Here is an 11,414-nt window from a genome sequence, read left to right as displayed (position 1 = left end):
AGCAGAATAGCGTTTGCTAATTACACAGATCCCAGAGTCGGCCTGAGCTGAAATCCTGAAGTGAAATCCAACTCCAGGGAGCCTCTGCCTCTTCCCAGCCACAGGGATCTATTTGTGTGTCCCACAGTGTGCCAGCACTCTCCTGTCCCACCCCATCGCCCCCCCCTCCTGGTACAGGCTGCTCTTTTTCTGAAGTGCCTCATCCTCTTCCATCCCAGGCCAAGCGAGCCTGTCCCCAGACCTCCACCCTTCACTTCTGCCTTCAAGACTGTGCTGGGCTAAGTTCCCCCCCCACCTCACCTCACCCCCCCACATCGCCCACCCCCACCCCCGCGCCACTTTGACTCATCTTCCTATGACTATCAAGTAGGAAAACAGTATCAACAATAATTATTAAAATAAGTATGGGGCTGGAGAGATGGCCCAGAGGTTAAGAGCACTGACTGCTTTTCCAAAGGTCCTGAGTTAAATTCCCAGCAACCACAGGGTGGCTCACAGCCATCTAGGATGTGATCTAATGCCCTCTTCTGGCCTGCAGGTGTACATGCAGGCAGAACACTGTCTACATAATAATAAATAAATAAATATTTAAAAGATAAGTATGAGTGAAATGGAAGCGATTGACTTGTACATAGGTAAAATTGTGAAGAGATGCCCTAAGGCCAGTTCTGGGTGCAGAGTGGATTAAGAGGCCTTGAAACCTGTTAGAACTGAATTCAGATAGTGTCTCTCTCCCTACTCCCCCCCCTTCTCTCTCTCTCTGTCTCTCTCTCTGTCTCTCTCTCTCTCTCTCTCTCTCTCTCTCTCTCTCTCTCTCTCTCTCTCTCTCTCTCTCTCTCTCTCTCTCTCTCTCTTCAAGCAGTGTGGCTAGATTCTGGGAACCAGATAGAAACAGCAGTAGCATGGTCTAGTCGACACACAGGAAAAACAACCTAAAAATAACTATGTTCTTTTTTTTTTTTTTTTTTTTTTTTTTTGGTTTTTCGAGACAGGGTTTCTCTGTGTAGCCTTGGCCATCCTGGACTCACTTTGTAGACCAGGCTAGCCTCGAACTCACAGCGATCCGCCTGCCTCTGCCTCCCGAGTGCTGGGATTAAAGGCGTGCGCCACCACGTCCGGCCCTAAAAATAACTATGTTCTTTAAAACACACACATTTATAGTACATTTGTTGGGAGGGAGGGCACAAGTGCTTGTGTGGAGGTCAGAGGACAATTTGCTGGAGTCGCCTCAGTCCTTCCAGCATACGGGTCCTGGGGTTTGAACTCAGATCATCAGGCTTGGCTGTGAACACCCGTATCTGCTGAGCTGTTTTACCAGCACAGATAAATATATTCTTAATTTAGGAAAACAGTAAGTCTCACTTCCTCCATGCGAGAGAAACTACAACCCATGCATAAATGATAAGATTGTAATTTTCACGGGGTGGGGGTAATAGTGGAAGGTGACTGACTGCATCTCAGTAACGTTTAGCATGTTATGACGTGGAACCGCTGGAAATTATGTTTTTAAGTACCAGTGGTGGTGGCAGCGGCGGCGGCTGGGGAGAGCGACGAACATCACTTCCTGGGCCACAGTTCCCTCCGGAGCCTTTGTTGAACCCTCCTTGCTGTCTTCTCTATTTGTCGGGGAGCTCAGTCTACAAAAGCACCTGGCCACTTTTTCCTTGACTTTTGGGGAAACTCCCTCGGAGCACTCTGCCACAATAGGCGACACCGGCTTCTCCCTCCGGACCAGGCTTGCTCCCTAAGCTGTCGACTTGCTAGCAGCGAGTTTAGATGACAACAAACCTTAGGGGGTGCAAGCGCGACTCCACCTTGGATCGGGCCAAGTGGAAGGACCCCTAGCTTGGTCGGCTATGCCCAGCTACCAACGGACCCCTTCCTTCCCGGCGCCGTCTTTGTCCTCCCCACCCCCTACCCCTCCCCGACCCCGAGATCCCGGAAGATGCCCACGGAGAGGACAGGGGCCTGAAGTGTTGAGACCCAGCTGTCCACAAGCAAGCAGGCAAGCAAGCGAAAAGCGGGATCCGAATACCTAAGGCAGAGTCGCCAGCGAGGTGGAGTCTAGAGAGCCTGCGTTGGCGGGGGAGGGGTGCACCGGACCTTTGTCCCCGCCCCGAGGGGTGGAGCCGAGATCCGAGCCTGCAAAAAACGCAGTCCCCTGCCAGGACCCTCTCTCTACCTACAGCCCTCCGACCTTGAGATTCCACGACCTGGGCCAGCGTCGCTGTCCTTTGGCCTGCCAGCCCCGCACAGGCGCAGATGCAGCCTCCCCGCACCTGGCCCGGCGCATAGGACTGCGACAGCCATGGCGCGCGGAGACGCCCCTCGGGACAGGTGAGGTGGGAACTCTATGTGGTGAGTACCGGGGGCCCAGATGCCAGCCTTGAGGCTGTGAATTCCCGCCGGTCTGGATGTTCCTGAGCTGAAAGACCAACGGGATTACAATTCCCATCAGCCGATTCCCTAGGAGGCCTGAGTCGGGGTAATGGGGGTTGTAGTCCGTTCTACCGAGGGGCGGCGAGGGCGGCCCAGGCGTACGTCCTCGGGGTGACCTTCTGACTGCTCCCCACAGCTACCACCTGGTCGGCATCAGCTTCTTCATTCTGGGGCTGGGCACCCTCCTCCCCTGGAACTTCTTCATCACCGCCATCCCGGTGAGACACGCATCCGATGGGCAACCACACGGTCACAAACCTCGGTCCCTCCAGCCGCCTGGAGCTGCGGTTCATGAGCCGCTTTCCTCACCACGCCACCTTCTCCAACTCACCTGTCAGCGGAAACACCAAACCTCATGGAGGGAACCGCCTCTCGCCTAGCTAGGCGAACTTTTGAGAATGTCCAGATCCCTGAGGGACAGGGCCATCAACACAGGGAGTCCTTTGTCGTTATTTCTGGCCAGTCATCCCAAAAGTGGATTTTCCAAACCTTTGGCTTTCTTTGCAATGACGTGAATTACATTCATTCAGCTAGCATTTAATGCGCAACTACTGTGGACCTGGCATTGCAAACGTGGAGGAACCATAAGAGGAAAGCTCTGTCCCCCAACGCATGCATTCTTTTGTGGGAAGGCAGAGATGAGTTTTCTTTGGGACCGAGTTATTGAAACATAATTCAGTGGGATAACTTTCCAGGTGCCTGTGGAGTGCCTGGGTCCGTGCTGGACCCTGAATATCCAAAGATGAATCAGCTGCCGAATTTGAGAGCCATAGGGCCAGTGCTATTAATAATGTAACATGACACGTGCTGTTGCTTTCCAGCCAGAAGCAGATTTGTAAAGTAGGAACCGAGCAGGCACAAGGTGGGGGTGAGGGAATTCAGAGAAGAGCCTATTTAGAGAAACATCTAGAGCTTGGAGCTTTCCAGAGTGGAGCAGAAGACAGACAAGAAAGGGAGTCTGGGATCAGATTCTAAAAGATCCTAAGATGTGAGGTCGGCCTTTCAGGCCACAGGAAGTTACACAGTTACGTAGCATGGAGAGATGTGTGTACCTGAGAACGCAGTGGCTTAGTACCTGAGCCGGGGCCTGGCATACAGTAGGCGCTCAATAGATACCCACGGAATGAGTAAGTGCCGAGGCTGTTCCAGGCGTGGGAGTGGAGGCTGGAGCCAGGACACTGACTGGGAGATAGGGCCCAGAGATGTAGCGAGGCCTTGGGCTCAGCTGCAGAACTCAGCTGTTTAACCTGGTGCATACCCCTCTAACACCCACTGTGTGCCAGGTCCTGGGGCCAGTACAAAGACAGGCCTACAGATCCTAACTGAAGTGTGAGGAGGCGGGGAAGGGAGGTGCTTCCTGACCCCACACTCTCTCTCTATTGGCAGTACTTCCTGGGGCGGCTGGCAGGTGCCAACAGCACCACTGAGACCCTGAGCACCAACCACACAGGTCCCACAGACACTTTCAACTTCAACAACTGGGTGACCCTGCTGTCCCAGCTGCCTCTACTGCTCTTCACGCTCCTCAACTCCTTCCTGTATCAGTGGTAAGACCCGCAACCTCCTTGTGGAGCTTGTCATCCCTGCTCCCACCCCATCGCTCCAGCTCCACTGCCCTGCCCCTGTGCCCATCCTCCCTTGCCTGGCCACCTGATGTCCTCCGCCCCTTCTGACCAGCATCCCTGAGTCGGTGCGTGTTCTGGGCAGCCTGCTGGCCATACTACTGCTCTTTGCCCTGACAGCAGCATTGGTGAAGGTGGACTTGAGCCCTGGGCTATTCTTCTCCATCACCATGGCGTCGGTCTGGTTCATCAACTGTAAGTGCATCCCCTCCCCTCCCCCACCCTTTCTTGTACACAGCCCACAGCCCAGCAGATCCTTGAAGGAAAGACAATATACCGTTATCACCCAGATCCCCAAAGAAGAAACTGAGCCCAGATAGATGAAAGTCAGGTGTCTCAGAACCACAGTGACCTAGGGAGGCCTCCTAGTCAGAAACCCCACAGATCAAGGGTTGTATCTCAAAAGAGAAATAGGCTGGGTGGAACGGCACATAACGTTAGTCCCAGCACCTGGGAGGCAGAGGCAGGCAGATCTCAAGTAGTTCAAGACCAGTCTGGTCTACACGATGACTTCTAGGCTAGCCAAGGCTGCCTGGTGAGACCCTGTCTCAAAATAATAATAATCATCATCATCATCATCATCATCATCATCATCAGACCCTGTTTCAAAATAATAATAATAATAATAATCAGAATAATCAGAATAATCAGACCCTATTTCAAAATAATAATAATAATAATAACAACAACAATAACAACAACAACAATAATAACAAAGTGGAGGATGTTCTACCATACTGCCTTAAGTCCCCAGGAAAACTCACACCTGCCTAGCCTAGACTGGAGTATCCAATGCACCTTATGGACACTTCTCTGATGCTGCCAAGGCTGCCTGAGTACTGTCCCCTCCCTGTCTCTCCACAGCCTTCGGTGCAGTGCTTCAAGGCAGCCTTTTTGGGCAGCTGGGTACCATGCCTTCTGCGTACAGCACTCTGTTCCTCAGTGGCCAGGGCCTGGCTGGGATCTTCGCTGCCCTTGCTATGCTCGTGTCAATGGCCAGTGAGTCCACTTGGGTAGCTGAAGGGCTGGGCAGAAGAGAAGGGATACAGGAAGAAGATGCTGGGGTGATGGGGAAGTGGATGCTGAGGCTGAGGGGCGGGGCTCCTGGGCTCTGCACTGAGGGAGAACGACTGCCTAACACCACAGGAAATCGGGACTGTGGAACTTGCGTCTCCTCTGCAGCTAAGGTTTCTGTCACAGGTGGTATGGATGCCCAGACCTCTGCCCTTGGGTACTTCATCACCCCCTGTGTGGGCATCCTCCTCGCCATCATTTGTTACCTTAGCCTGCCCCATCTGGTAAGCCTGCCATTGGGCTAGATGCCCCACCTTGGGGAATTTAGGACAAAGCTCTGGGGGAGGCCGAGGAAGAGAGAAGAGACCTCACTCAATCCCGAGCTCCTTAGAGGAGATGTTGGCTTAGGGGACCTCAGGCTCCCAGCCAGGGGTGTGGAGGGGGTATACAGACAGGCCCTGGGCAGGACTGACTTGCTGATCTTTCTGCAGGAGTTTGGCAGATACTACCTGGCCAAGAAGCTGTCTCAGGCCCCAGCTCAGGAGCTAGAGACCAAAGCTGAGCTCCTCCAAGCTGGTAAGCTCCCAGGACCCTGCAGAAGATACAGGAGACACAGAGGAAGTTCAAGTACACTCCCCTGGGAAGTGTTCCCTTTTCTTGGAACCTTGCATCAGCAGAGGCAGGCCATGAACGGAAGCTGTCCCTGCTACCCTGTGGTTCAGTTTCCTCTTGAACAAAATGGAGAAGCAGCAGCAGCGAGCACTGTGAATCCAGAATCTCTTAAGTCCAAAGCCTTGGGCAGATCACTTAATTGCTGTATTCACCACTTATTTTTTTGTTCTTATTGTTGTTATTGTTGTTGTTGTTTTTTGACAATAGGGTTTTTCTGTGTGGGCCCAGGCTCAGACTCAAGAAATCTACCTACCTCTGCTTCCTGGGTACTGAGACTAAAGGCATTTACCATCCTGCCTGGCTTAGCCTCCATTTCTTTTTTTTAATTTTATTTTATTTTATGTGCATTGGTGTGAGGGTGTCAGGTCTATTGGAACTGGAGTTACAGACAGTTGTGAGCTGCCATGTGGTTGCTGGGACTTGAACCCAGGTCCTTTGGAAGAGCAGACAGTGCTCTTAACCACTGAGTCATCTCTTTAGCCCTTTTTTTTTTTTTAAAGATTTATTTATTTATTATTTATATAGTGCTCTGTCTGCATGTACACCTGCATACCAGAAGAGGGTGTCAGATCACATTATAGATGGTTGTGTGTCACCATGTGATTGCTGAGAATTGAACTCAGGACCTCTGGAGGAGCAGTTAGTGCCCTTAACCTCTGAGCCATCTCTCCAGCCCTTATCCTCCATTTCTTTATTGCAAAGTAACAATGAGAGAATCCATCCAAGATGCTTAACTCAGTACCTGGCACGTGAGCCCGGGGATAGCAAGTCAGAGGTCAGGCACAGAGGTCGGGTAACAGAGAGTTCTAGGCTAGCCTGGGCTAGAAAGAGATCCTATCTTTAAAAAACAAACAACAAAAATGTAATTCAGAGATATGTATAAACAAACAGCCCACGATACCATGGGTCAGTCCCGACTCCACAATAAGTAAATAAGCAGACTCTCCCCAGCGTTGATCCCCTGCCTCCTGTACTTAGGCTGGAAAGAGCCACTTTTTTCACCACTGAGAATTTCCTTGTCTTTGGAAATTTGAGTCACGAGCCTGACCTCTCCCCTAGATGACAAGAATGGGATTCCCATCAGCCCCCAGCAGGCAGGCCCAGCTCTAGAACTTGACCTTGAGAAGGAGCCAGGGCCGGAGCTGGATGAGGCACTGAAGCCAGAAAAACCTGCAATCTTCGTTGTCTTCCGGAAGGTTCGTCATCTTCTGAAGGCCTAAGAGATAGCTCCTAACCATCTACCCAGGGACACTGTGGGCAGGGCTAGAGCAGTGAGGGTGGCTGGGGGGTAGGGGAGAGGGCTGCGTGGTGGACACGGGGCTGCCCTGCCCACTCACACCCCTGCCTCCGGCTCCCAGATCTGGCTGACGGCGCTGTGCCTTGTGTTGGTCTTCACAGTCACCCTGTCGGTCTTTCCTGCCATCACAGCCATGGTGACCAGCTCCACCAGCCACGGGAAGTGGAGTGAGTGTTGGGGGTGAAGCAGAGGCTGGGGGAGCTAGGGACAAAGACCGATGGGGGTCGGGGTGACTGTCAGCTCTCTCTGCCTCAGGTCAGTTCTTCAACCCCATCTGCTGTTTCCTGCTCTTCAACATCATGGATTGGCTGGGCCGGAGCCTGACCTCTTACTTCCTGTGGGTGAGCTTGTCTGGGCTGAACCAGCCAGAACTATGGGAAGTAACTGGGAACCAAAGGGTGCAGAGGAACACAGGAAGGTGACTTCCGGTGGTACCCCTGACCTGACATCAGAACAGCCCTCCAGCTGGCGATAAGTGATGGCCTCTGCAACGGGCAGGCTAGGCTGGTTCCTCTAAAGGCAAAGCCACCACAGCGAGTGGAGCACTGTGTCCCCAGCACCCAGCCCCAGCTCAGCCCTTGGCTGCGTGAAGGTTCGGGTACCTGGTGAGGAATTGGACATGACTATAAAGGATTGCTGTCAGCGGGGTGTTGTCTCCTTATGTGAAAGCTCCCTGGGATGCGTAACAAATGGAACGGCAGCAACCTAAGTGGGGACACAACCTGGAGACCCAGCCTCCCACCGCCTTAGACTGCCATCCAGTAATCCCAGCACTCGGTAGGCAGGGGCAGGTGGATTGCTGTGAGTTCAAGGCCAGCCTGGTCTACAAAGTGAGTCCAGGACAGCCAAGGCTACACAGAGAAACCCTGTCTCGAAAACAAAACAAAACAAACTCATCCAGGTTAGATTGGAGAAATACAGGCCGGTGCTCGGATGGCACAGTGAATGTAGGTAACGTCCTGTGTAACGTCTTGTGTAACGTCCTGTGTGTTTAATGAAAGCTAGAGAACAAGATTATGTACCTATTAGAAAGAATTGATCAGGGGCTGGAGAGATGGCTCAGTGGTTAAGAGCACCACTGGCTGCTTTTCCAGAGGACCTGAGTCTACTTTCCAGCACCTATGTCACCCTGCTCCAGGGCACACCCCCACCCCACCCCACCCCAGCTGCAGGTCCCACACTCACCTGAGCCTCTGTCACAGCCAGATGAGGATAGCCGGCTGCTGCCCCTGCTGGTGTGCCTGCGCTTCCTGTTTGTGCCGCTCTTCATGCTGTGCCATGTGCCCCGGCGCGCCCCGCGGCTGCCCATCATATTCCGGCAGGACGCCTACTTCATCACATTTATGCTGCTCTTCGCCGTTTCCAATGGCTACCTGGTGTCTCTCACCATGTGCCTGGCACCCAGGTCTGGGAAGCAAAGGGTTGGGTGCTGGTGATGGGGAGGGCCTCGTTCTTGGAGAAAGGCTATCTGGAAAAGACCTCTAGCGCCATCCTATGGGACAGGCCTTCACTGTGGCGCTCGCCCCAATCAAGTGCTAGGGACTGGGGAGGTTACCTGCCCAGGCAGCGCAGCTATTTTCTACGGGGACAATAGGGCTGAACTCTGAGGAGAGTAAACATGGCAGGAAGAACCAGTTGAGGACGTTTTGTTGAGAAATAAAGTGATGGAATCTAGAATCTTATAAGGCTTTATTTCACAAAGGGAGAGACTGAGCCCAGAGAAAGGTCAGGTTACGGCGACAGAGGGTGGGGTCAGACCCAGACTAGAACTCCAGTGCTAAGGGACAGGAGAGGGCCCAGAAGCTGTGTCTAAGGTTAAACCCAGCAGTCTCTATACGTTCCTGTCTCTGTGTGTTCTAGGCAGGTGCTGCCGCACGAGAGGGAGGTGGCTGGAGCCCTCATGACCTTCTTCCTGGCCCTGGGGCTCTCCTGCGGAGCCTCTCTCTCCTTCCTCTTTAAGGCTTTGCTCTGAGGGCCACCAGGGCTCCCCACAGTCCTCGTCAGTGCTGCTCTGGAGCTGGGTACTCCCAGGTGAAGGCCATCCCTCTACTACACCAGGCCTCTTGGTCTGTGGGTGCCTGGAGGGGGCAGGAACTACTACCTTGGCTGGTAGCCACATTGCATATGGTGAGGGAGATGCCACCAGGCATCGTTCCGCCCTCACCCAGGAGTGAACCGGGACACCGAGAGAGATGCACCTCACCGAGACACACAAAGGAGCAGATTGGAAGGCGGTGGTCAGGAGAAGGTGCAGGGCCAGAGCCCTTCCCTGACACCAGGACCCCAGGGATCAAAGCCACCTGGAGGCCTTGGCTCCAGTACAACAGCTCCCCGCAACCCACCACCCACCCCCGACCCATCCCCAAGGCCCTGGGTAGGGCATGAGGTGTCGTGGAAGTTGAGGGGAAGAGAAAGTGCAAAGGACTGACCTCTGGACCTCCAACAGTGTTTTTTCATAGTCAGTACTCCCCAGAATCCAGACAGGCCTGTCTAACAGAAAGGCAGGTAGCCTGCAAGTGTTGCGCACTGCACTTTACAGTTTGCAAAGTTTTCTACAACTATTCACAGAAGCCTCAGCCTGGTCTCTGGAGCAAGCTGGACAGGGATTGTGTCTCCCTGAAGTGGGATGCGACTGGTCCATGGAAGAGTGAGGCCTTTGCCTCCTTCCTCCGTGTAGGTGCTGCCCCTGCCCCTAGCCCACCACTTGCTTCTCTTCCTCAAAGGTCTTCAGGCAGGTGCCCTGGGCACTTGCTACCATCTTTTCACCCCATTTCTCCTCTGTTCCCAAGTCCAATAAAAACTTCATTTCTATGATGGTTTCCTGTCGTGTTTGCTTCTAAAGCCCTGCTCACTCTGTTGCCTGTTATCTGGGCGGGATAAGTATGGTGCAACCACTTGACGACAAGGTGGCTGATTCTGAGATGGGGTCTGTGCACTGGCTCTCTGGACCACTTGACAGGTACGGAGGCCAAATGGTGTACAAGAAGCTATCAAAGCCAGGCGTGGTGGCCCTCACCTGTAAGCCCAGCACTCTGGAGGCAGAGGCAGGCAGATCTCTGAGTTCAAGGCCAGCCTGGTCTATAAAGTAAATCCAAGCCAGGCAAGACTACACAGAGAAAGCCTGGAGTCTGGCTAGAGAGACAGCTCAGGGTTTAAGAGCTCTGAGTTCAGTCCCCAGCAAACACATGGTGGCTTACAACCTTCTATACTGGGATCTGCTGCCCTCTTCTGGCTTTCAGGTGTGCATACAGATAGAGCACTCATAAAATAAAAATTTTAAAAGATTGAAAAAAGAAAAACCAAAAAACAAAGAAGCTATCTTTCCAGAGTGAGCAAGCACCCAGGTTTGCTTCCTAGCACTCACATGGCGGCTGGGAACCCTGTAACTCCAGCTCCAGGGGACCCAGCACTTTCTTGTGGGCTCTGTCGGTGCCCGGCACATTACATGGTGTACATACATGGCGTGTAACAGGCAAACACTCATGCCCATCAAATAACAATAAGTAAATCTAAAATGAAGAAGCATGGCTTTGTCTCCCGAGCAGAGCACTGGGCTGAAGAGCTAACCACTGCTGCCCCATTTCTTGAGCCCCAGCTCTCTCCTACTATGTCGGCTTCCTCTCCCAATGTCTTGCTCATTCCCAGAAATCTTCGCCTCAGAGAGGCAGTCAGCCTGAGCAGCACTTCAGTGACCTAGCCAGGGTCCCTGACAGGTGGGGAAGCGGTCTCCGTGATCTTTGCACACATGTGCCACCCGTTCTGCCCAGTAATGTTTCCTACCCTCGGCCTTTCATGAACATCCATGGAAGAGTTGAGCCAAGCGCTTGGAAGCCGCAGGCTCTTGGTGTCTTAGAGGATGGTAGGGCAAGCTATGAGACTGGAAGCAGAAATACACCTCAAGGCCGACCTCAAGCAAAGACCAAGAGCTGCTGTTTGAGGCTGGTGGAACTGCAGCCCAGTCCTTGCTGAGTCCCCTCCTTCAGGGAACTCTCTAGGCCTGGCTGACTGGGCCGGGGAAAGTGCCCCCCTCCCTCCACTTACACGCCAGGCAGTCTCAGGAAACCCACAAGGGCCACTGTCACCTGGAGCAAGCTAAGAGTTGGGCTAAACAGTGGAGCACCAGGCCCAGAAAAGGAAAATCATGGTGCAAATGTCCTGACGTCACACCAACTTTTCCATCAGACCAGGAGGAGGCTGGCTTTAAAAGAAAATTTATTTTTTATTTTTTATTTGTATGAGTGATGTCTTAGGTTCTCTTGCTTTGAAGAGAGACCACAACCACAACAACTCTTATCAAGGAAAACATCTAACTGGGGCTGGCTTACAGACCAGAGGTTTAGCCCACTATCATGGCAGGAAGCACGGCAGCG

General features: G+C 53.0%; 1 protein-coding gene across 1 annotated transcript; it reads left to right on the top strand.

Annotated features, from left to right (window-relative positions):
- The first annotated feature begins 1,958 nt into the window (after positions 1 to 1,958).
- On the top strand, positions 1,959 to 9,855 carry SLC29A2 (solute carrier family 29 member 2). The gene is made up of 12 exons (XM_084756836.1): positions 1,959 to 2,337; positions 2,576 to 2,657; positions 3,826 to 3,986; positions 4,117 to 4,256; positions 4,926 to 5,060; positions 5,262 to 5,359; positions 5,567 to 5,651; positions 6,807 to 6,943; positions 7,106 to 7,211; positions 7,300 to 7,385; positions 8,247 to 8,449; positions 8,905 to 9,855. Exons 1-12 carry the CDS (start codon positions 2,309 to 2,311, stop codon positions 9,014 to 9,016), a joined length of 1,374 nt encoding a protein of 457 aa, XP_084612962.1. The 5' UTR covers positions 1,959 to 2,308; the 3' UTR covers positions 9,017 to 9,855.
- Positions 9,856 to 11,414: the final 1,559 nt, after the last annotated feature.

This window comes from Acomys minous (assembly GCF_964271855.1).
Source record: "Acomys minous genome assembly, chromosome: 2".
NCBI lineage: Eukaryota > Metazoa > Chordata > Mammalia > Rodentia > Muridae > Acomys > Acomys minous.
This window is presented reverse-complemented; position numbering and strand designations above follow the sequence as displayed.